General features: G+C 36.9%; 2 protein-coding genes across 3 annotated transcripts; both read left to right on the top strand.

Annotated features, from left to right (window-relative positions):
• Nucleotides 1–4404: 4404 nt before the first annotated feature.
• Nucleotides 4405–5070, top strand: LOC136062829 (uncharacterized). Its single transcript, XM_065762409.1, has one exon. It carries the CDS (start codon nucleotides 4405–4407, stop codon nucleotides 5068–5070), a length of 666 nt encoding a protein of 221 aa, XP_065618481.1.
• A 9183-nt stretch (nucleotides 5071–14253) lies between these two features.
• On the top strand, nucleotides 14254–22882 carry LOC112019414 (probable indole-3-pyruvate monooxygenase YUCCA10). 2 transcript variants are annotated; one of them, XM_065762405.1, is made up of 5 exons: nucleotides 14254–14266; nucleotides 17815–18413; nucleotides 20887–21120; nucleotides 22439–22561; nucleotides 22654–22882. In XM_065762405.1, exons 1-5 carry the CDS (start codon nucleotides 14254–14256, stop codon nucleotides 22843–22845), a joined length of 1161 nt encoding a protein of 386 aa, XP_065618477.1. In that variant the 3' UTR covers nucleotides 22846–22882. The 2 variants fall into 2 exon arrangements, with proteins under 2 accessions (XP_065618477.1, XP_065618476.1); XM_065762404.1 differs by lacking the exon at nucleotides 14254–14266 and having other exon boundaries at nucleotides 17799–18413.
• Nucleotides 22883–25703: the final 2821 nt, after the last annotated feature.

Genomic DNA, 25703 nt, shown 5'->3' with positions numbered 1-25703 from the left:
ATTAATATAAAACTTAATAGCATTGCTTTATATTACATGACTCTTTTTTACTCAATCATTGTCAATTATTACTGCACACTCTTGGTGTGATAGTCACTCTATAAGTACAATGTTCTTGTCGAGTGGAAGGGGAGGGAGGAGGGGCAAGGGCTGAGGTTCGTTTAGGAGGGAGTTTCACACACGTATATATTTAAATTAGGCCTAGAGTATAATTTATATCTTGTATATATATATATATATGTGTGTGTGTGTGTGTGTGTGTGTAATTAAAATGGGGTAGCAATGCATATATATTCTAATCTCTTTCTATATTTTGTTTTTTCAAAAAAGAAATAAGTTGTGTTTTTATATCATATTTAATCTCTATGATTAATTTCAATTTTCAAAGGTTCAATTGCAGAAGTTATCGTTTGTGAAAAGGTGCGCTCAAATTTGGCCTAATTCATTGTCTCTTAGGCTCCGCTTGAGAGGAGGGAATGGAATGGAATGGAAAGGAATAAAAAGAATAATTTTAGAATATTCTTCCCTTCTCTTGTTTGGGAGTTTTAATGAAGGGAATGGAAAGTCCATTTCCTTGTTTGGGAGTTTAAGTGAGAGGGCATGGAATGGGTAGGAGGGAACACTCATTCCTTTCTATTCCCTTAAAACCTCAAATTTTCATTTCCCCAAAAATTGGGAGGAATAGGAGGGAATGCAATTAGATTTAATGATTTTTTTACTAAAACTCCCAAAATACCCCTATATATTCAATCCTTTATTTTAAAACAGGGGTTTAATAGTAATATTGTCATAAAATGATTCCATTCCATTTCCTCCATGTTGCTCTCAAACAGGATTACTTACATTCCATTCATTTTCATTCATTTCCATTCCTTTATTTTAAAACATCCAAACAAGGTTACTTAATTCCATTCCATTCCATTCCTTTCCATTCTCTTATGATCATCCCATTCCATTCCATTGCATTCCCTTATGAACTCCCAAGTGGAGCCTTAGTTTGGCAAGCTCCATGGTTTAATAGTTCTCTATAATAAATTTCAAAATCCCAATGCCTTCCACAAAATTTCTTTCCTGAAGTTGTCCTCAAACCTTTTCTCTCTAAGATGTACATAGAACTTCTTTTCCACCAATATATCCCAATCAGGTTAGGTCTAAACTACCAACAACATCATGGGAAAATGTACTTTGAATTTTGATCTCCCAAATTCCACCAATTTCTCATTGATAACATTGCTTTTTGGCACCAAATGAGATGTGTTGCTTCGAATTAAGATATGGAAATGAAGCTTTTAGGGGTTAAGAATGATCTAGTAGTAATGGTATCATTTGTAATGCTTCATGCCTTTGGTTCAAATTCACCCACCTAGAGGCCCTACTAACTATCTATCTCAAGAAATAATGGAATATTTACTTATTTAAATTTTTATTCCTTTTTCTTTTTGGTTCATGTGGTTCAGAAGCTTTTAAACTCAAGACGTAGTTAAGAAAGTAAGGTTGATAGAATTTTAAAGGTTTACAGGACTATGACTAGAATTCCTTTTATATATATATATATATATAATTTTTACAGACAAAATTGGCAAATGCCCTTTTCGGGCAAAATAAGTAGCATTTTACCCCATTTCCTAAACTAATTAGGGAAATGCTACTCTTTTGAAATTCGATTTTCTCAAAATCGAGTTAAGTCCTATAGTGACGTTTTGGAACTCGAGCTCCATGAACTCAAGTTATAGGTAAAAAAATAAAAAAAGATTACCTATAACTTGAGTTCATGGAGCTCAAGTTCCAAAATGCCACTATAGGTCATTAAAACGTCACTATAGGCTCCCTAAAACGTCACTATAAGGTTTTAGAATTTTTTTTTTAAACTCGATTTTAAAGAGGGGTATTTCCCTAATTAGTTTGAAAAATTGGGTAAAATGCTACTTATTTTGCCCGAAAAGGGCATGTGCCAATTTTGTCCTAATTTTTACCCATAAGTGATTATGATTTCAAAGGTTATCAACACATTGATTTATTACTACAATAGGAATATTGTCGGATTATGTTCTAGGAATCTCCAATGATGGCTAAGAATTCTAATGGTGATTATGTGGAGGTATAGTGTGGAGTTGTAGACCAAAAAACACAACGTATTAAACAAACAAAAAAAGCCAAAAATTTAATAAGTTATATATATATATATATATTTTATTAATATAGGTTAATATAATAGATTGTTGAGATAATATCTTTGTTATGGTTATCAATTATGAAAAATTTTCCATTGTTATGGTTATCAATTATGACAAATTTTTTATACATGAATATTGTTAATGTATAAGTTATTTTAATTTGGGTAAGTGACACTAATTGTCTGTTTCGATTGAGGGAGAAAGAGAGATACTAGAGTAGAGTTAGCTGAAAATAGATTTTCAGCCAACTCTACTCTACTCCCCTCTACTTTCTCTCTTTCCTCCCTTAATCCAATCGGGTCCTAAAGGCGACACTAAAGACAAAAGGCTACTTGAGCAAGGAAGCCGCAAATTCAAATGCAAATTCCATGTTGTCGTATTGGTTTGCTTCTCCAAAGCCCCATGCATTTGCAAGTCTTGGGTTTCTTGGTTTGTTGGTGTTTTCAAGCTACAACTTTGACAAGCAACAAGCACCTACTCCTATCAAAATGAAAACTAGCAAGCGGAGCTTGAAGAAGTGAGCCCCAATCAGAGTCAGTAAGGTAACCAAATGTATCGTTTCCACAACCATTTAGGTGCTTTGCTTATATAGCTTTTTTTTAGGTTATACAATAGAAGAAGGGCTTTGCTTTGGATCCCCCCTGCTTGTAGGTGTATATAAATAATTATAATTATAATTATAATAAAATAAGCAGCCCTTCATGATTGAAACACTAATAGTTAGTATCTGAGGACTACTAAGCTACTAAAGTGAATATTTGTTTTTTGTGAGTTCATATAGGGCAATGGGTAGATCTAATTGTTCGATATCGACGAGTTGAAACACTCGTTGCCAAGGATTTATGGACTAAAAACTCATAGAGATACTACTTGCTAGGGTTGTGAAGTAACAGAGATTCCGCCAGAATGCTGTTGACATGCTTATAGCGATCCAGCCACTATATTTCTATTAACAATTTTTATTGATAAGTGAGAATTATAAGGCCCAAGCTGACGAAGTCTACAACTTAGGCTGACGGTATAATTGAAGTAAGAAGCTGAAGACCCCCTTAGCTGACGGACAGTGTATGACGGGTCCAAGATGGAAGGAAGCCTGCTCACAGGGTTAACTCCATCTTAGGGCTGAGCGATATGACCGAAGGATAAAAGACAAGCTGACGGTTTTAATAATATCTTTGTCTTGGTCACCACGCATAAGTATTAAGGAAATGACTTGTATCCCACGCTAGTGATGGTGTCCTACAAGGAAAGGATTCTGCATTCTACGCTCATAGGACTCCTATAAGGAAAAACTTCTACTCCAAGGAAGAGAGGTCAACTCTCTACTACTATAAAAAGCCCAATACCTCACAAATCGAGGTACGCATAATTAACCCCTCTGTACACCTAGAGTTGTAACAAGTTCTAACTTAACCTTAGAGGTATTTGGGGCACCACACCGGTGCTCTCGGAAGGTCTTCTCCCTTTTTTGTTGTGCAGGTATCGTTTCAAGTGTGCAAACATCGTGTGATTCACTGGTGATATTTTGGCTTCATCAATTGGCGCCGTCTGTACGAAGCAATCGGACGTTTTCTAGTTTGTAAGCCATTGCAAATGCTTTTCGGACAAAAGAGTTTCATGGTGTTGACTCGCTTGATGGCGACAACGAACAACATTCAGGGAGACGAAACCGCGCAGCGGCCTTCGAAAGGTAGGTGCAAACCTTGGGCGCTGCCGTAGAGTGCCTTACTAAGCAGAACCGCGATCTGGAGGAACAGTTACACCAGAAAAATGTAGGCCAGGCACTCAAAAGTAGGACCAAGAAGGCACCAGTGCTGATAGAAGAGAACGAGAAAGGCTGGAGGGCAGTAATGCTCTAAGTAGACCAGAGCGTTAGAGTTTGAGCATGCCATCCCTCACGAATGCAACTCAACCACACATTGCCACGGAGATATAGGCAATAAAGGAACAAATGGAGGTCATGATGAATGCCCTCAAAGGATGGGTATCAACGACCTTGACGATCTGGTAAATCGCACTGACTCACCATTCATTGCAGCCGTCAATTCCTTCCCCTAGCACATAAATTTCGTACGCCGCATATAGACAGTTACGACGGGGTGAAGGACCCCTTGGATCACCTAGAGACCTTCAAGACCTTGATGCACCTTTAAGGGGTAGCGGACGAAATCACGTGTAGGGCCTTCCCTACTACACTGAAGGACCCGCAAGGGTATGGTTCAGCCAACTGATGCCGAACTCCATTAACACTTTCAAGGAGCTAAACGCTCAGTTCACTACCCACTTTATTGGGGGACACAGGTATAAGAAGTCCACAGCATGCTTGATGAGTATCAAGCAACGAGAGGATGAGACGTCGAGATCCTACATAACGCGCTTCAATAAGGAAGCACTATTGATTGATGAAGTCGACGACAAAATACTTGTAGCAGTCTTCACAAATGGGTTGCGAAAGGGTAAGTTTTTGTTCTCACTATACAAAAACGACCCCAAGACCATGTCAGAAGTACTCTACAAGGCCACCAAGTACATGAATGCTGAAGACACGCTGCAGGCTCGGGAGGAAAAGCCAAGAAAAAGGGAGAGGCAAGAGGATACACGACAAGAGCAAGGGCGGAAGAAGCCAAGGACGGGAGACCGAAGGGATGAAAGGCGTTTTAAGCCCTCGGGAAGGAGGTTTACAAGCTTTACCCCGTTGACCACCCCGATAGATCAAGTCCAGATGCAAATCAAGGACGGAGGGGCTTTAATCTTTCCTGGAAAACTGAAGGAGGATCCTAGCAAGCGGTCTAGAGACAAATATTGCCACTTCCACAGTGACCACAGACATGACACAGCTGATTGCTATGACTTGAAGCAGCAGATTGAAGCCCTCATTAGACAAGGAAAGTTATAGAAATTTGTTAGCAAGGAAAGAATAGATCCGCCTTTACAAGAGTAAGCTCCCTGACGAGACAACGAATGACCGAGGCAACCTTTGGCAGACATAAGGATGATTGTAGGGGGAACGGCCGCCAACGGCCTATCAAATAGAGCTCGTAAGACTTATCTCAGAGCAGTCCAAAATGTCCAACTCACAGGCATCATCTCGAAGATGCCGTGAGTCGACAACCCTCTTATTGGGTTCTCGGAAGAAGATGCCCGATGTCTCCACCATCCGCACGATGACACACTGGTCGTTAGCTTTCAAGTAGGAGACTATAACATGCACCGGGTCTTAGTTGACAACGAAAGCTCTGCAGATATTCTCTATTACCCGACATTCCAACAGATGCGGATCAGCAGAGAGCGACTAGTTCCAACCAACGCCCCACTCGTCGGGTTCGGCGGAACAAAAGTGTACCCCCTAGGCTCGATCATGTTGCCAGTCACCATTGGAGATTATCCTCAACAAACCACTAGGAACGCCGCATTCCTTGTGGTTGATTGCACTTCTGCCTATAACGCCATCATAGGGCGACCTACCCATAACTCTTGGAAGGCCGTAATTTCGACCTATCACCTGATGATCAAATTCCCTACTAAATACGGAGTAGGGGAATTGTAAGGGGACTAAGTGGCTGCGTAGGAATGCTATATTGCAATGCTGGAAATGGATAATCATTTGCAAACCATGAGCATAGAAGAGAAGCGGACAGGAGCAGAACCCATAAAGAAGCTCAAGGAAATACCCTTTGATAACTCCTGGCCGGACAGGACCACAAGGATCAATACTCTCGCCAGCCCGACGGTTCGCTTAGAACTTATAACATTCCTTAAGGAAAATCGGGATGTGTTCACCTAGTGCCACGAAGACATGCCAGGAATAAACCCTTCGGTCATGGTGCATAAGCTGAATGTGTCACCTTCCTTTTTACCCGTTCGACAAAAGAAGTGGGTGTTCACCCCAAAACGAGATCAGGCTATAGCCGAAGAAGTCCGCAAACTACAAGAGGCGAGCTTTATTAGAGAAGATTACTACCTCGACTGGCTAGCAAACATTGTAATGGTTAAGAAAGCCAGTGAGAAGTGAAGTATGTGCGTGGACTTCACCAACCTGAACAAAGCATTCCCCAAAGACAGCTGTTAAGTATGTGCGTGGACTTCACCAGCTGTTAAGTTTTATAGACGCTTTCTCTGGTTACAACCAGATCAGGATGCACGAAACCGATCAAGAGAAAACTTCGTTCGTTACTAGTCAAGGCCTCTTCTGTTATAAAGTAATGCCATTCGACCTAAAAAATGCGGGTGTGACGTATCAGAGGCTCATGAACAAGATGTTCACGCAGCAGATTGGAAGAAATGTCCGAGTCTACGTTGGCGATATGTTGGTAAAAAGCCGAAGGGAGGAAGACCACTTGGAAGACCTCAAGGAAACATTCGACACTCTTCGCTCCTACATTATGAAGCTTAACCTAGGAAAGTGCGCCTTCGGAGTGATGGCAGGAAAATTCCTAGGATTCATGGTGTCGCAGAAAGGTATCAAAGCAAATCCAGACAAGATCTGGGCCATAATGGAGATGGCACCCCCAAAAAATGTGAAGGAAGTGCAAAGCCTTAATGGCAAAGTAGCGGCACTAAATAGATTCATATTAAGAGTGACAGACAAATGCTTACCTTTCTTTCGTACGCTGAAGAAATCCTTCGAATGGACTATCGAGTGCCAGCAAGCATTTGAGGAGTTAAAAGCTTATCTCTCTTCCCCACCGTTACTAAGTCACTCGCAGGCTGGTGAAGAACCTTTTCTCTACCTAGCCATGTCCCTTATTGCCGTCAGCGCTGCCCTGATCAGAGAGGAAGAAAGAGTACAAAAGCCCATTTACTACACCAGTCGGGCACTTCGTGGTGCTGAGGAAAGATGCCCACCCATGGAGAAGCTCGCCTTTGCGCTAGTTATGGTAGCACGCAAACTCAAGCCGTACTTTTAAGCCCATACGATGATCGTCTTAACCGACAAGCCCTTACGGCGGGCAATGAGCAACCTAGAAGCTGCTGGCCGGTTAGCGCTATGGGCCATAGAATTAAGCGAGTTTGATATCTAGCATTGCCCACGAACCGCCATTAAAGGACAGATTGTCGCAGATTTTATAGCGGAATTTACAAATGATGAAGACAGGGGGGCAGAGAAATCTCCGCAATGGAGCATACATGTAGACGGATCATCCAATAAATAGGCTGGGGGAGCTGGCATTGTGCTACTAACACCTGAAGGAGACATGGTTGAGTGTATGGTCCGCCTTGATTTCCCTACCACGAACAATGAAGTGGAGTACGAGGTTTTAATAGCAAAGCTCGACCTCGCCAAAGCTGCAGGAGCCGCAAATATGATCATTTACTACAACTCTCAGGTCGTCACCAACCAAATAAACAAGGACTATGAATGTCGAGGCGAAAGGATGAAAAGGTATCTGGACCAAGCAAGGGAAAGGGTAGGCAAGTTGAAGGCCAAAATTGTACAAATCCCTAGGGAGGATAATGAGCAAGCCGACCGCTTGGCCAAAGCAGCCTCAGCCAAACATATGACCACCTTGGATAATGTACTCCCCTTTGTTCAACTTTCACCACTAATAGATTCCATTGATATATAAGAGATAGGCTCCAAAAGTAATTGGACGACACCGTTAATCTTCTACTTAAAGAATGGCGTGTTACCAGACGGAAGGAGTTTGCTAGAAAGCTGAATGTCCAAGCAATGAGATTCGTCTTAATAAGAGATGTCCTGTACAAAAAGGGTTTCTCCCGGCCATTCCTAAGATGTTTAAGTCCTGAGGAAGCAGACTACATCATGAGAGAGGTGCATGAAGGAATCTGTGGAAACCATTCGGGGTCCAGATCATTAGTGCATAAGCTAGTGCAAACAGGGTACTTTTGGTTAACCATGCAGAAGGATGCCGAGGGTTATGTAAAAAGCTGCGACAAGTGCCAAAGGTTCAACAAAGCTATCAGACAACCACCCGAAGAACTTATCTTGATGATGGCACCATGGTCGTTCGCTCAATGGGGACTAGACATAATGGGGCCATTCCCGACAACGATACGACAGCTGAAGTTTCTGGTAGTAGGTATCAACTACTTTAGGAAGTGGGTGGAAGCTGAAGCCTTGGCAGCCATTACAGAGAAGAAGGTACCAAATTTCGTCTGGCGATGTATCATATGCAGATTTCGCATCCCTAGAGTCTTAGTCTCAGACAATGAGAAGCAATTCGACAACAACTCCTTCCGGGACTTCTGCTCGCAGTTGGAGGTACAGAACCACTACTTCTCCCCCGCCCACCTTCAAGCCAACGGACAGGTCGAAGTCATGAACCGATCCTTGCTAAAGATTATCAAGACTCGGCTCAAGGGGGTAAAGGGTATATGGGTAGAAGAGTTGCCAAGCGTACTTTGGGCCTATAGAACTATGGCAAGGACACCAACAGGAGAGACATCATTTCGACTAACGTATGGGAGTGAGGCAGTCATCCCAGTCGAAGTCGGACTCACAAGCTACAGGGTGCATAACCATGACGAAAGAAAAAATGACGAGGCCATGCGTCTACAGCTCGATCTGGTGGACGAAGTCAGAGCAGCAGCAGAACAAAGGCTCGCACGGTACCAGGACCACATGGCCAAGCACTACAACTCTTAGGTCAGACACAAAGACTTTTAGGTTGAAGACCTCGTTCTAAGGAGAGTCATGGGCGTAGCAAGAGACCCGACCTAAGGGAAGCTCGGCCCAAACTAAGAAGGACCTTATTGAGTCATGGCGTGGCAGAGGAAGAGCACGTACCATCTGGAGATGCTAGACGGACGGGAGCTGCCACATCCTTGGAATGCTGAGCACTTTCGAAAATACTACTAGTAGAGATGACGACGTGAAGGATGACACCCCCCTTTATTCATAGTTTACTGCCGTAGATTTTAGTTATACTCCTCAGTTTTATCATTTACTTTGTTTTTTGCTACAATAAGCCCAAAGGGCAGGTTTTCTTTTTCGAAACGGCTTTTTATATAAATGCATGGCAATAAGAGGAGTTTATTTAGAACAACCAAAGTTTCTATTGACAAGTTGGCCAAGTCCACAAAGTGGACAAATCTATAAGGCTGACGGTCTAATAAAAAACTGACGAGTTGGCCAACTCCACAAAGTGGACAAATCTATAAGGCTGATGGTCTAATAAAAAGACTAAAGTTGGCCAAGTCCACAAAGTGGACAAATCTATAAGGCTAACGGTCTAATAAAAAAACTGACAAGTTGACCAACTCCACAAAGTGGACGAGTCTATAAGGCTAAGGGTCTAATAAAAAAAAAAACTGACAAGTTGGCCAAGTCCACAAAGCGGATGAAGCTATATAGTTGACGGTCTAATAAAAAGGACTGACGTATTGGCCAAGTCCACAAAACGGACGAGGCAATAAGGCTGAAGTTTTCTATCTACAAACTTGGAAAAGACAAATAACACAAAAGGCGAAGACCTTTAAAAGTAGATAAACTACGGTTTGCAACAATAGGCGACCGTAAGCCCTCGAGGCTGACGAGCCAATCCCAAGAGGATGGGCCAGAAACCAAGTCCATATTATGGACAAAGCCATAAAATTAACTGTCCATGTGATAGACCCATCAAAAGAGATGGGCTCATAAAAAGTGACGATCTCAACAAAATTGCTCTGCTAAGTCCGTAGTATGGACAAAGCTGTAAGGCTAACGGTTCGTGTGACGGACTCCTCAGAATTAATGGACTCAACAAAGTGACAGTTTCAAAACAAAGGAATTTTAGCAAGGAGTAAGTCCAATGCAAGAAGCCGACGGACGTAACAAACCCTTAAAACAAAACAAGCCCTACACTAAACATGGGCAGCTTCAAAAGTGAAGGAGCAGCTAAAAATCCCATAGTGGGGGCAACGACTTTATCAAAGCTAACAGTGTCATTAAAATGGTTAAATCAATAATCACTACTAAAATTATAACCCACAACCAGGATGACGCCCTCAACCTGCAACTTGAAAATAAACTAAGTCTACAAGGCAAGAAGCACATGGATTGAATAGCCATACACATAATTAAAAGCAACGGTTACTAGAAGTGTTGCAAGCAAGAGTGAGTCGCTCATAAATTAAAGCCCAAAGGGGCACTTAAAAATTGTTTAAGAATTACAAATAAAAGTCCAAGGGGCATTTAACAAAGTTGTTTTCAAAAAGGAACAAAAGACCAATTACAAAGAAAAGGATGAGTAAACAGTAAGGGCGTCATGAGAAATCTTTTCACTTTTTTTGAATAAGGGGGTCTTCCCCATTTAGGACCTCCACAAGAGGATTGGGAGTAGTTGATGGAGGGTTTGCAGCTGGTTAGGCCAGAACGATGCCACTATCTTCAGCTGGAGGAGCGTCCTTAGAGTCGTCTCCTTCAATGTAGCAAGCGTCATTGGCAGAGTGTCATCTAACGTGATCCCAGATAGATCCAAGTCTGGGAAGGCTGACGCGACCTGCTTAAGGCAGTCATCAAATCCAGTACCGTAATATCCCTTGCAGGAATTGATAAAAGAATCTGACGCCTTAAACTTTTGGACCGCGTCAGCCCCAGCCGTCTCCACCTGATCGCGTAGGGCCGTCAGCTCTTGTTCTAAATTCTCCCTCTGACGGTCCGCCTCTGCCATCTTCCGCTTTACTTCTTTCAGTTCAACGTTCAGAACACAAACGACCTCTTTATACTGTGCTTGCTAGTTCAACATGTTAGCATTGTGTTTACTAACACGGGTGATGACTCCTTCCTTGGCCACACACCAGTCTTGGAGTGCTTTTACACGTACCAAAGCCTAAAGGCACAACCGTCAATCAATAAGCAAGGAAAAGATAAGAGAAGATAGATAAGGAAGACGACCTACCTGTGTTAGGTCAAACAAAGCCGACGCCCCCAAATCCTCCGTCCCCAGCAAATCACAAGGACGGGACCAGAAGAAGTCATTACCCCCTTTCCAGCCCCATGTACTGACTTGGGGGTTGACTTCTCTGAGGGCTCATCCCCAGTAGTGACGGCCACCTTCTTGAGTGGACGGACATCCTTCCCGTCGGTTTTCCTCTTCGATGAACCCTTCGCGACGGCCCTAGGGGCTGACAAAGATACCAACTCCCCCTTAGCCCTTTTCTCTTCCTTCTGACGGGCGGCTGCAACCCTTCTACGTTGCTGTGCTACCTCAATTTCTGCGAAAATGGGACATATGAGGAAAACTGACAGCAATAACTAGAAATAACGGGACAACGGAAATGACTACTTATGACGGCGAGAAAATTCTTCTAACTTGAAAGCTTCTGGCGATGGTACCGGACCCCCACAGTATGCGTAGAGAGCGTCAAGAGTAATTAGATCCCGACACTTTCGCTCTTCTAGAGGGATCTCGAGAACCCGACGGATAAAGTCTCTTTGCTCGTCAGTTATAAAGGGATGAATGCGGGCTGAAAAAAAAAAAAAAAAAAGAAGTAAACTGACGATGTTAAGACGCTATAAAAAATAAATAAAGTATATATATAAAAAAACTGATGGGGTTAATAGCTGTTAGTTAAAACCTGAGTCCCTGACGAAAGCCCATGTATTATCAAAATAACCATGGGGAATTGTTTCTCATTCCTCCTGACGACATACCCAGTTTGTCCCCTTAACAAAAAAGTATTTACTATTCCACACTCTATTGGGATCTAGCATCTCAGAAACTAACCTTAACTCTCTCTCCTTGATAGCAAAATGGTATATCCCCTCGGAAGAAGAAAGGTGCTGGGGTCTGTAGCAACAGAAGAATTCGTCTAAAGTGAGTTGACGATGTCCTCCACTTAGACGACCCCAAAGGATCTCAGCACTTATGAAGATCCTCCATGAGTTTGAGGCGATCAGGCTGATGGACAACCCTAAAAAATAGCCAGCTGACGGTGTAGGGCCGTCAGGGGCAATCTAAGCCCCGCAGCAAACATGGCGTCATACATACCAACATCTGCGGTTCTCCCCCGTATAGCACTTTTCATTCTTCTTGGGGAGACGGATTGGGATGTGGTCTGGGATCTGGAAACGAATGCGTAACTCCTTAAATACCTTCTCACTCATTGTTGGTAAAAATTTGTTAACGGCCCATTCCTCGGGAAGGATGAAGGGATGGTTACCTCCGGGACTTCCTGAAGTTCCCTCACAGGACTCCTTGTCACCTTCATCTCTGTCACTATCCCTCTCTCCTTCCTCCTCAATGTCACCCTCCTCACCTACTACCTCCTCCTGACCTTTATCACTGTGACTCCCTACCTCCTCGTCAGGAGATTGGGCAGACGACTCTCTCTCTGATGACCGGGAAAAGCCCCTGGACTCATCGTTTGAACCAAACACTTCGTCATAGGCTCGAGAGATTGGGCAGACGACTCTCTCTCTGACGACTGGGAAAAACTCCCAGACTCATAGCCTAAACCAAAAACTTCGTCGTAGCCCGCTCCCCACCGACGATTGATCACTCGATGTGTCGCTTGACATATGAGTACCTACAAGTGATGGATGTATTCTAAGCACCTAAGTTAATGACCTCGCTATAAAAGATTGATTGAAATAGAGCATGTGTAAAGATAGAGAAAGGACTTACGAGTTTCTCGAAACGGGTGACGGTTTTTGGAAGCGATGGCAAAAACTCGGGTGACGATGTTGAGGAAATTGATGGAACAAAGGCGACGGATCTTCTCTCCAAGAATCAGTAAAGGTAAAATGAAAAAATGGGGGGAAGAAGTAGGTTATATATAAGGGGAAAAGGCGCGGAAGACGAAGCAATGCCCTCGTCCAGACGCGGAGCCAACTAGAGTATGCCACGTGTCTGAGCATTTAATGGTTGGCGGCTCGAGGAGTCACCTTTGAATCATTTTCTCTCTCCTGGCTTAAGTGGAAATTAACAACGGAAAAATGTAACTCATAATCCGTCAGTTAGAATTGACAGAGATATGGAGTAGGGGGCAACTGATAAGTGAGAATTATAAGCGCCCACAGCTGACGAAGTCTACAACTTAGGCTGACGGTATTAATTGAAGTAAGAAGCTGAAGACCCCCTTAGCTGACGGACAGTGATATGACGGGTCCAAGATGGAAAGAAGCCTGCTCCACAGGGTTAACTCCATCTTAGGGCTGACGCCGATATGACCGAAGGATAAAAGACAAGCTGACGGTTTTAATAATATCTTTGTCTTGGTCACCACGCATAAGTATGTAAGGAAATGACTTGTATCCCACGCTAGTGATGGTGTCCTACAAGGAAAGGATTCTGCATTCTACGCTCATAAGGACTCCTATAAGGAAAAGACTTCTACTCCAAGGAAGAGAGGTCAACTCTCTACTACTATAAAAAGCCCCAATACCTTCACAAATCGAGGTACGCATAATTAACCCCTCTGTAACACCCTAGAGTTGTAACAAGTTCTAACTTGACCTTCGGAGGGTATTTGGCCGGCACCACACCGGTGCTCTCCAGAAGGTCTTCTCCCTTTTTTGTTGTGCAGGTATCGTTTCGAGTGTGCAAACATCGTGTGACTCACTAGTGATATTTTTGGCTTCATCATGTATGATTGTTTGTTGTAAGGAAAATGTTAACGAATGCTCTAAAAGTATTAGTTTAGAAACTATTTTTAGAAATATTTTATGAGAAAATGATAAAGCAATTGATTATGTTGGCAGCTTTTTATATTTCTCGTAAAAATAATATTAAAACTTTCTAATATGTTTGAGCTTGGTGAGAGAATGTAATTAAGTGTGTGTGTGTGTGTTTAGTAGTTAATTTGTTTCTCAAAAAAAATAAAAACTTCATAATATGATTTATTAACAATTACTTTAAGGGAACTGGTTAACATGAAATTTGTTATAATGCTAGCTACTATTACACCACTGTCGAACAAGTTGATGATTGTTGCTCCATTGGCCAAGTAGTTGACTAGATGCAATAGCTGAAGTACTGACTACTTAAATGATACGCCACCCCTAAAAACCCCTTATTGTATAACATGGTCATGCATACACCTTTTTTCTCCTCATCAGACAATGTTGAAATTCTGTCCAAATTTCTAGTTTTCTGATTTTCCACTGAAAAGTCATGAATTTCTAAATATTATCAAAATGCAGAAATTTTGTTCAAGAAATATTTATGAATTTTAAATTTTAGTTCAACACCTTATTTTCTAAGATAAACAATAAATATTAATACCTAATTATCCATTAGAATAATCATATGCATGTTGATGTGCATTTCTTACAATGAGCCCAAACTAATGAGACTATTAACGTTAATTAATTATAATTATTTATGTGGTAAACCAATCATTTCTAATTACTCATAATCACACGTGATTAACCCTAACTATGAAAATGCCTATTATCTGTTAAAATCTTGATGTGTCTTGATCTTGCAATACCTAATTGGATCAAACTTAATATTTTTAAAAATTAGGTACACTATTTTTGTGTAATATTCTTATACTTTTTTTGGTCAAATTTTAAAATATGGAAAACATAAAAAATTGGTTACGTATATTTACAATTGATAGAACATGTAATTTTGTTTTATAACATGAAGATTGGGAATGATAATATTAAGCTACTACTTTTTTCACTCATAATTATTATTAGAGAGAATATACAAGCTCTTCAAATTTTTAAGGCTACATCACAGATTAGCCTCTTTGCTTTGGCCAATAGTAAATCATTCATGAAACTTTGTTTTTCTCCATTTTAGTCTTCCAACTTTGGCTTGAGTTCACTACATTCCTTTCATTTTGTTTTGTTTAAATTTTGTTGTTAAAGTCCATGCAATTCTAATTTTTCTTCCAATTTTATCCTCAGTTCTTTTTCCCCTTCTTTCTCCTGAGCAAGATACCTAAACCCAACCCGAATGTCTACTTGACCCGCCCAAATCCCTTCTATTCGGGTTGGGTTGGGTGGGTCCCTGCTTACCCCTACTTACATCCCTTGGATTTTTGTTTTAGCTAATTTAGTAGCTAATTTAGTACATAAATTTTGACACTATAGCAAAGTAATCCACTTAACTTTGTCTTTCACCAATTTAATACACAAACTTTGATATTGTAGCAATAATACCCCCCTTAACATTTTTTTTTTTTAACAAAAAATTTATAATTCAACTTATTTTTGCACCAAATCATTATTTAAAAAAAATGAAAATGGAGGGCTCTCATTGCAACAATATAAAAGTTTAGTACTAAAGTATATGTATTAAATAGTTTAAAATAAAATTTAAGGGGGTCTATTTCTTACAATATTAAAGTTTAAGTTTTAAATTGATTAAAATAAAAGTTTAGGAGTGTAAGTACAATTACTCCAAAGTTCAAGGGTGTTAAAGGCATTTTACCCTGCTTTGGACTAAAAAATCATTTAAAATTAATTACCAAATTGTATCTGCCATTTGGAATTAAATATTATTCCATATTTGGTGGAAATGAGGTCATAAATGACCCATTACTAAGATTAAATGCATAAATACTAAATGTAAATAAAATAGTGTTGTAATGGCACTTTAATGTAATAGTTATTTTTATGATTTTTTTTTAAGATATTCATATGATTTAGTTATTTTAGTAGTTTTGTTAAATTTTTATTATAGGAAATAATCATTCCTTATGAATATCTATTTTCTAAAAGGGTTGTAAATTTGTAATAATTATTTCTTAGTAATTGTAATAATTTCTAAAATCAAATAATTAAAAAAAAAAATTCGTATGCATATAACAATTATGGAAATAAAAAAATCATAAAAAAAATTCATCTTTCTCTCAAATTAAAAAAAAAAAATTTCTAGAAAATATAAATGTATGATTAAGATATTTTATAAAATAGATCTTAAGTTTTATTCTAATGTTACAACTCATAACCAAACTTATGTATTTATGGCACATTTGGTATACTGTAATGATAATTATATAGGAATAGGAATAGGAATAGGTAATACAAGGAAAACAACGTGCTGTAATGTAATACTTATTACTATTAATTTGTTTGATGACAGCACAATAATAGAACATTGAAGACAATGAAATGAAAATATTTTAAATCAAACTTAAAGATATATTTTAAGAAATATCTTACTCATATAATTATATATCTTAAAAAATAATATTTTTTAAATTTGAAAGAGAGATTAGTTATTTTTTTTTATGATTTTTTATTTTCATAATTATTATGTGCATATAAAAAGTTTGTTTATTTGGAAATGTATTAATTTAAGAAATTAACACACCTACTAAGAAATATCTATTACAACCCTTTTAAAGATGAATATTTATTCCTCATTTTAAAGAATAACTATTTATAAGGAATTACTATTCCCTTTAATAAAATATAACCAAACTATTAAATAGTTAAACAATATGGATAGCTATTACATTACAGGTTAAAGGTCTTGTAGTTGAATTGACATCTCCTAATGTATAAAGTGCTTAGGGGTTTAGGAGGGAAAATGTTCGAACTGCGGGATCAACAGCATACTGTAATTATCTCTAAAAAAAACTATTACATTACAGTGCCTATTACAGTCTACCAAATGTATATTTAGTTATTACATTTTATAAAAATTACTATTTATGTCGGTAATCTCCATTTAATGTACTAAACATGTCCTAAGTGATGGTGTCTACTTTTCTTTATGAAAAGAAACAAGATTCAAATCTTCCCTCCCTCATTTTTTGAATTATCAACCACAAAAATTAAAAAGATTTTTTCAAGCAATTAACACCAAAAAAAATTTACCAACTAATAGATTAAAATATTAGCCCACAACCTTCCGTTACGTAGTAGACCTTGCATTGCATGCTTTAGGTGCAACCAGGGTCAGCTCAATGGTATAAGCCATTGATGCGGCCACCTAAGGCCACAAGTGAAAAAAAAGGCTTCTAAATTTTAACCAATAGTATTAATTAAGCCAAAATATTAACCAATAAATAAAATAATATTTTCTTATTAAATAAAAAACAAATAAAAAAGAGAAAAAAATATTATGTCCACAACATTTTTCACAACATTTTACAAAAAATCTTAAAAGCAGATTGTTAAAGGTTGTTATTGACAACAAAAAAATAATTTTAGTAGTAGATTCAACTAAAAAACAAGAAGCAACTTAACACCTAAAATTTGTCATGAAAAATATTCTGAATGTAGCACTTCTAAAAGAAAAAAAGAAAAGAAAGAAAGCAATTCACAAAAAAAATCACAATATTTTTCACAATAGTCAAGTTAGCAAACTTTTACTAGTTTTCAACTAAATTCACCACTGACATCACTCTTTTACTTACTACTATTAATCTGCCACATCAAAGTTTTGTCAAATTTTTTTGTATTTATAAACTTTTTTAAAAAAAAAATTATACGTGGTTTATGTTGATTAATAGTAATTTTATATATGAAACAAGATAACTAATTTTCGCCTTAAGCCCCTAAATGCATTAAGCCGCCCCTGGGTGCAACCTATGGGCTAGATAAACCGATGATAATTACACATGATATGAAGTCATTAGTCAAAGATTCTTTTCTTAATCTCAGGTCATGTACCAGTTATAAATAACACATCCTAGCCCATTGCAAGAACACAGAAATTGAAGCAATCCAAGCACAAGGGAAAACCTTGAGCTCTTAATTTGTTTGTACCATTTTCAATGGAGAGTAAAGCAGTAGTTTTGATTGTAGGAGCTGGCCCTTCTGGCATTGCAACTGCAGCTTGCTTGACCCATCATTCCATTCCCTATGTGCTCCTTGAAAGAGAAGATTGCCATAATTCTCTTTGGAAGAAAGGAACCTATGATCGACTAGTTCTCCATCTAGCTAAAGAATTTTGCTCCTTACCATATAAGCCACATCCACCAAATACCCCTGCTTTCATGTCCAAGGAATGTTTTGTTCGATACATAGATGAATATGTGTCCCAGTTTGACATCAACCCTCGCTACCACCGCTCTGTTGAGTCGGCTTCCTATGACAATTCTGAAGACAAATGGAGGGTTGAAGCTAAGAACACCATAGAAGGGAAGACGGAGGTTTATGTTGCTGAGTTTTTAGTGGTTGCTACCGGTGAGAATGGCGAGGGCTATATACCTGATGTGACTGGTTTGGATAGCTTTAAGGGAGAGATTGTACATTCCAAACAGTACAAATCAGGTCTGAAATATCAAGACCAAGATGTCTTGGTAGTTGGCTGTGGTAATTCCGGAATGGAGATTGCTTATGACCTCTCAAACTTCTATAGTCGCCCCTCCATTGTTGTCAGAGGCCCGGTATATGATCTCTCTCTCTCTCTCTCTCTCTCTCTCTCATGCAGTGCCAATTCTACTATAATCTAGAATCAATTTGCTTCTACAAAAATTCTCTCACAAACTCTCTTTTGTGTTAACTTTTATAAAATATTTGTATAAAAAAAATTAAGAAGGCACCTTTCGTCATGGTTAAATTAAAGTGTATTTAATGCATACCATACATAATTTAATTATATTTTATTTTTATTAAATTGACTTGTGTATTTTTAAACATGTCAAAACTTACTTCTTCTTCTTCTTCTTCTTTTTTTTTTTTTTTTTTTTTTTTTTGTGTAAAAATTTAAAGGCTTATTTGATGTTAATATTTTTTTTTATGTAAGAAAATATGTTAAATCAAAATTACAAACATCCCATGTATAAGCAATAAAATAATATTATATATAAATTCAAAAAAAATTAATATTATATATATGTTATTTTTTGGATTTAATTTTTTTTATGTGTATATATATATTTAGCTTGGTCCATTTTGGAAAAAAAAAAATTCTGACTCTACTACTAGTTGAATGCAAGAGTAAATGCTTCTTTTCTTGTTCTCAGTTAAAATAGATACCATTATTGCCTTCTCAAAAAAAAAAAAAAAAAAAACCATTATTGCAGTCTATTATATATACTGACGTTCTTCCATCTTGTTCAAGCAGTAGGAGGTCATTTTGAGCTTAGATGGAACCATGTACAAGCTGAGGGGCCTATGCCCCCCCCCCCCCCCCCCATTTTAAAAAAAATATTAAATAGTAGGTATGTATTTAAGATTTTGGAAAATAATCCAAAAAAAATTATATTTGTCCCCTCAAGAAAATTATATTTGCCCCATTTTACTTCAAATCATAGTTCCGTCCCTATGTAATAGCAGAGACGGAACCATGTACATGCTGAGGGGGCTATGCCCCCCCCCACACCCCCCCCCCTCCCAAATTTAAAAAAAAAATATTAAATAGTAGATATATATTTAAGATTTTAGAAAATAAACCAAGAAAAATTATATTTGCCCTCCTCAACTTCAAATCCTAGTTCCGTCCCTATGCGATAGAAATATCAGTTTCCCCAGCTAGTTTTTTCCCCTTAATTGCATGCAGATTGACAACTCTGCTATTTTTTAGGTTTAGGAAAATGACGGGTTCCTCCATCCAAACAGCAGGGCAGCCCAAATTGAGCCTAAATAGTAGAACTGCCACTTTTCTCCCTATAACATAAAGAGAGCTAATTTCATCTTTTTTGTCTTCAAACCAAGTAACCAACCAACTTAGACCAGTTTTTGTCTTGCATGCATGCTTAATTTATGGGATACCTCTCTCTCTCTCTCTCTCTCTCTGCTGAGTTGAGGTTGATGAGATCATGAGATTAAAAATAGACTGATGATGATAAATGCAGATTTTGCCTTCCATCTTTGTACATATAGGTGGATTAAACGTTGTTTGAGCAACTAATTGAATACAACTTAATAAGCAGGTTAAGATAGTAAGGCATAGGAAGCTGTGATAGCGTGTAGGGAAAAGAGACAGAGAAGAGAGGAGATGAGAGTTTTAGAAGAAATTATTCCTTACACCCATGGTTTTACACCAAGAGGTATATAATGAGATCACCCTCTTACAACACGTGAAATCCATACATGCTATGTGAGAGAGGGATCATGAAGCCGTTTCATAAAATATTTTTTACGTTACACATTTCTCTCTCACTAATTGTGGGATCCATATACAAGACTCATGGAGTTCACCTTTATATGAAACTACCTAAAGAGTTTTACAAATATTATTCTTAGAATATGAGTATTAATAATTCTTGAACTTTTGATTTAAACAATTATCCCATGGTGGGACCCACGTGTGGAGCTCACCTCTTATGTGAAACGAGGGAGTATTGTTCACGGATTACTTAAATTTTTTTTCCTGTTTGTGTTGTTGGTAAAAAGCTAACGAATTAATTCATGTTATGTCCACGTAATAATAATTAATAAGGAAAAATCAAATAATTATATGGTAGAAAAAACTTGATTAAATTCATAAGAATATTAAAGGAAAAATATCAACAACTTTTTGAGTTGTTAGAAACCTAATTTTCAGACCATCGCATACCCTTGGTGCGATGGTCACTTTACAAGTATAAGTGTTTGTAGGGTGTAGAGGGCAAGGGCCGGGGTTTAAGTCTCCAGGAGGAAGCTTCACACATATATACACTTAGATTATGTTAAAGTAGAATTCTATTTTGTATTAAAAAAAAAAAAAACCTAATTTCCAACAAATTAATTATTCAAATAGAGAGTTAAATAAAGATCAAAAAATTGGATGGTGATATTTGTAGAAACCCAGGCCTAATTAAAAAAATACTTTCGCATGAATATACTTATGGGAATGAAAAAACCTAGACATGATTACATTACGATTTTAATGGAATTACTGATTCATGACTATTCTACTATTGCAATTGGTTGCAGTTTCATGTGCTGACCAGAGAAGCTGTGCATCGAGGAATGTCTTTAATGAAATATCTCCCGGTTCACATTGTTGATGCTTTGACCGTGATACATGCAGCTTTCTTTTTCGGCAATCTGTCCAAGTATGGCATCCATCGCCCAAATATAGGCCCCTTCTTTCAAAAATCGTTAACCGGAAGGTCTCCTGTTATTGATGTTGGAGCAATTAGAAAGATCAAACAAGGAGAGATTCAGGTGCGTACCTTCATTTAATATTATTATAATAATTAGTAACTTAATTAAAGTGACAACTTCATAATGTTTTTGCTACTACTGATCAATACATTTTTATCAAACAACTAAATCTGTTAACATATTAAGAATAGTAAAAATTTGATTGTTGATAAAGATAGAAATAATTAAACATACATGATGATCATAATTGATGAAGCATAGTTGGGTAAGGGAGAGGGATTGTGATTCTAGGGTTTCATTAAGATGGTGAAGCATGATATATCAAGGGGTAATAAGAGATGTTAGTTAAGCTATAATGATAATCCCAAAGATAGAATAGGAGGGGAAAAGATTTAAATCTTAGATATTTCTATTTAAAATACCAAAAGATATTAATTGAACTATAAGACTTTTAGTTTTTAGTTTTTATAATTTCATACTCTTTATACTACTGTCTAGAAAATAGATATGACTCCCCAGCCCCACCCAAAACTTTTTTTTTCCTTTTCATTTATGTATATCTTTTATAGATCAAGTTTTGTTGAACAAAATATAAAGAAAATATTTCCCTTTATATCAATGTCTTTTTTTAAGGGTATATCAATATTTTCTAAATATTCAAAAGTTTTAAAAAAGGGGGGAAAAAAGAAAAAGAAAAATGCAAAAATTTTAATTCAAGAGAAAAAAAAAAGTTAAAATTTGTTTTTGATATTTTTAAAAAATGTTAGGACTTTGAATTTTTTTATAAATTTGAGAAGAAGTATAAAATTTGAAAATTTTTATATAATAAAATTCATCAAGTGATATTTTTGTAAAGCTTAAAAATCCTAACAAATAGATACAAGATAATGGATATTATATCTTTTTATGCTTAATCTAACATTAAATTACTAATTTATATTCACGTGTATTGTGTATTGTGCTTGTCCATAACGCATATAAAACCACGTATATCATGTGCTTGTCCATAACGCATATAAAACCACGTATATCATGTGCTTGTCCATAACGCATATAAAACCACGTATATCATGTGCTTGTCCGTAACTGCTTTCCATTCTATATTAATTTTGCCACTGAGCAGACGAAGAGTAATAGCCACTATATTAAATAACTAGCCTCAACTTCTATGCATGAATTGAGGATTGAAGTTGTTTTTGTTTGTATCATTTTGTTTGTCTTAAATGGCTGATAATAACTAATTTGAGATTATTATAATAGTCAAGAATATTCATAACTGTTGGAACTAAACTTGGTTGGTTTGGGAATAAGGGATTTTTTTTTCTATATGTTGCGGCACATAATTCTGACATGAAATCTATTGTTATCTTTGACACAGGTTGTCCCTGGTATAGTGAGAATCAATGAAGACAGTGTGGAGTTCATGGATGGCACTGAGAGGAAGTTCGATGCGATTGTGTTTGCAACTGGTTATAAAAGCTCAGCTAATAATTGGCTTAAGGTACGTAGTTTGTTTTAACAATTTACTCAAAGACGAAGCTAAACTTCTAGAAATTTTGTACTTAATTATTGACTAAAATAATGTGTTTATAGGATTATAAATATGCTCTGAATGAAGAAGGAATGCCAAAAAATCTATTCCCAGCTCACTTTAAGGGAGAGAAAGGCCTGTATTGTGCTGGGTTGTCAAAGAGGGGACTGTTTGGAGTAGCGAGGGATGCAGAGACCATAGCTGATGATATCAACAAGAGTCTAAGTGCCAGAAACTGGAAGCTCTACCTGTAAGTCCTACACCAAGTACTACTGTTTGTCTAACTTAAATAAGCCCTCTGGTAGCATGTGTTCCAGAACTTTGTTTAAACTTCAATTAAGTTTTCATCTTGTAATATATTTGTCCTGAAATGGGACCTATGAACTCAACTTTATGTCTAAAGTTGAATATATAGTTTATTTTAATAAGTTGGCGGTGGCTGCCAACTATTATATGAAATTTCGATAAGCTAATGTGAATGAATTTTTTATAGGACAAGACTTAGATACAATATTTAGATGTTGTGTTATTTAAGTTTTCTTATTAAGATTTTGCTATGTGAAATTTTTTTTCTATGAGATAGAAGTGTATTTTTTAGTTAAATAGCAACAATATAGTTGAATCTTAGTTAATAATGAAATCTAAGGAACGACATCTGAAGTACTGAACCTAAATTTTGTTTTTATATATATATATACATACTAACGTATGCCCTTAGATCATACATTATTAAACCATTTTAGAAAAATTTTTATGGAAAAATGAAAAAATGACTAACTTTTTTAATGATTTTTTCAATTTCTCATAAAAAATTTCCTAAATTGGATGATTAATATGTGTCCTTAGGGCATATATTAATCGGACCCTATATATATATATTGTGTTACTCATATTATTGAAGATCAAATGTGACTTTCCAAAAATTGCTCTTCTTCTTCTATTTTTTGTAAAAATATATTAAAAAAATTATGTATAAATTTAAATAATGGCCCCCTGATTTGACTATGAGTAATGTTATAGATACAAATTATTCTACAAATATTTTGTAAACTGCTGTTGTGGCATACTCTGCAAACATTTAAATAATCCTATCTCTTTTACTTTTGGTGTCTCCATGTCATTTTTGTTTCTTAAAATTACTCTTATACCATACATAGCTCATTAATTCAAAGTGTATTTAATGTATTTTATAAAAATAAAAAAGTTTATTAATTATTAATGCACTTTATTTTTCCTCTAATCACTCTTACACCATAATAGCTCATTGAACCTAATAATATTTAGGAGACATCCTAGAAATATATAAGTAAATATTTTTAATAAAAACATTCTTTATTTATTTTTTAATGTTTTAAGAAAATTAGAGATATGGATTTTTTTTTTCTTTTTAGAATACACTATATATAAATGTGGATTTCATGGTTTTTTTTTTTTTTTGAGAGAGTTTCAACTTATGGCGTCCGCTCCTGATGATAGCTCTTTATCATCAGACCAAGACACCAATCAGTTTTTGGTGTAGACGGGGATTGAACCCCAAATCTCTAATACAATCATTAGAGACTTTACTAGTTGAGCTACTGAAACCCACTAAATGTGGATTTCATGGTTAAGAGTTAAGAATCCTTTAATTTTTATTAATGTTATATATACACTTTATGTAAATACTTTGTTAAATGTAAGAAAATAAAATATGTTAAATAATGTCACAAATATATATATATATATATATATATACATACATATATATGTAAAAGTTATTCTTTGGACTTAATTTTTTATATATATTATTACGTTCACCACCAATCTGGCTAAATTGCATGTACCATAGTTTGTTGTTTTCCTTGCTAAACCTTATAGGATTGGAAACTGTAGCTATTTACGACTAATTTCCCAATCAACCTTATATTATTTGTCTACTTAAAATTTTTTCTCTCCCTGACTCTTGGTAGTCTTGGAAAGTAAAAGCAACAAACTTACGTTTTATTACTTAAGATTCAAATCTCTCTGATCTATTCATCCAATCATAGTAGGGGACTATTTATTCTTGTTACTTTCATTCATCTTTTTTTCTTTTCTTTAGAGCTCGTTCTTTCTTTACCTTTCTCCGTTCGTACTTTCCATTTTTGTTGCAACATGGACAAGGCTATGGAGAGCAATAGAAGAAGTTTAATCTTTTTGAAGAGGAAAAATGAGTTTTAGCGGTCAATTCTTAGGATGTGGCTCACTCTAAACAACAAGCCCGGTTTAGCATCTTATTCAGATTACAGACAAATAAAGATTTTAATAAGGAGGCCTTTAAATCCACCCTTCAACAGCTTTGATGAGGTTTGCATGGTGTATCTATCAAGGAAGTGGGGAACAATTTATTTTTGGCTATCTTTGTAATAGAGGAGGACATGAATGAAGTTCTAGACAGAAGTCCATGGTCTTATGACAAGAGACTTATTTTGTTGAAGCATTTCAATGGTGATATCAGCCAAAGTTAATTATGTGACTTTCCAACGTTCTCATTTTTGGATTCGGGTCTTTAACATTCCTGTTAAAAGTATGAATAGAATTGTTGGTAATTGCATTGCCAATGAGATCTGCATCCCTCTTTTGGTTGATGCTCCGAAGAGTGATCTTGCATAGGGCCCATTCCTTCGTATTCAGGTGGACATTGATATCACAAAACCTTTGATGAGAGGAAAGATGATTCATATTGAAGATCTGGAAGAAGGGTGTGTTTATTTTAAATATGAGAGACTACCCATTTTTTGCGAACATTGTGGTATATTTGGGCATCAGTATCAGGAATGTTGAAAAGTTAAAATGGGTGTCTTTCTCCGAAGGAGGATGAATTCCAATTTGGCCCATGGCATCATGTTATGGCTCCAAGATTGAGTCACGGGAAAAACAAATTCAGTCTAGCCAAATCAAGTGAAGAAGGTGCAGAGGAAACACAGGTCTCCAAGGAGGAAGAAGGTGATGATGAGCTGTCTTGGACCCACCATCAGCTGAATTATCATCCGCCGGCTGGAAAATCTTCAACAAGAATAGTTGGACAACAGCTGCATGACTCCATTAGAAACTCAAATGTGCTGGAAAATTCAAAATCTCTAGATTCAATCAA

This window comes from Quercus suber, unplaced genomic scaffold (assembly GCF_002906115.3).
Source record: "Quercus suber isolate HL8 unplaced genomic scaffold, Cork oak 2.0 scaffold_457, whole genome shotgun sequence".
NCBI classification, from domain to species: Eukaryota; Viridiplantae; Streptophyta; class Magnoliopsida; order Fagales; family Fagaceae; genus Quercus; species Quercus suber.
Note: the sequence above shows the minus strand (reverse complement) of the source record. Positions and strands in the feature narration are given on the sequence as shown.

Coding starts and splice junctions, on each gene's coding strand:
- LOC112019414 (XM_065762404.1), top strand. CDS start 17,799: ATGGAGAGTAAAGCAGTAGTTTTGATTGTAGGAGCTGGCCCTTCTGGC. Junction 21,121..22,438: donor TCAAACAAGGAGAGATTCAG/GTGCGTACCTTC, acceptor TCTTTGACACAG/GTTGTCCCTGGTATAGTGAG. Junction 22,562..22,653: donor CAGCTAATAATTGGCTTAAG/GTACGTAGTTTG, acceptor ATGTGTTTATAG/GATTATAAATATGCTCTGAA.
- LOC136062829 (XM_065762409.1), top strand. CDS start 4,405: ATGCCGAACTCCATTAACACTTTCAAGGAGCTAAACGCTCAGTTCACT.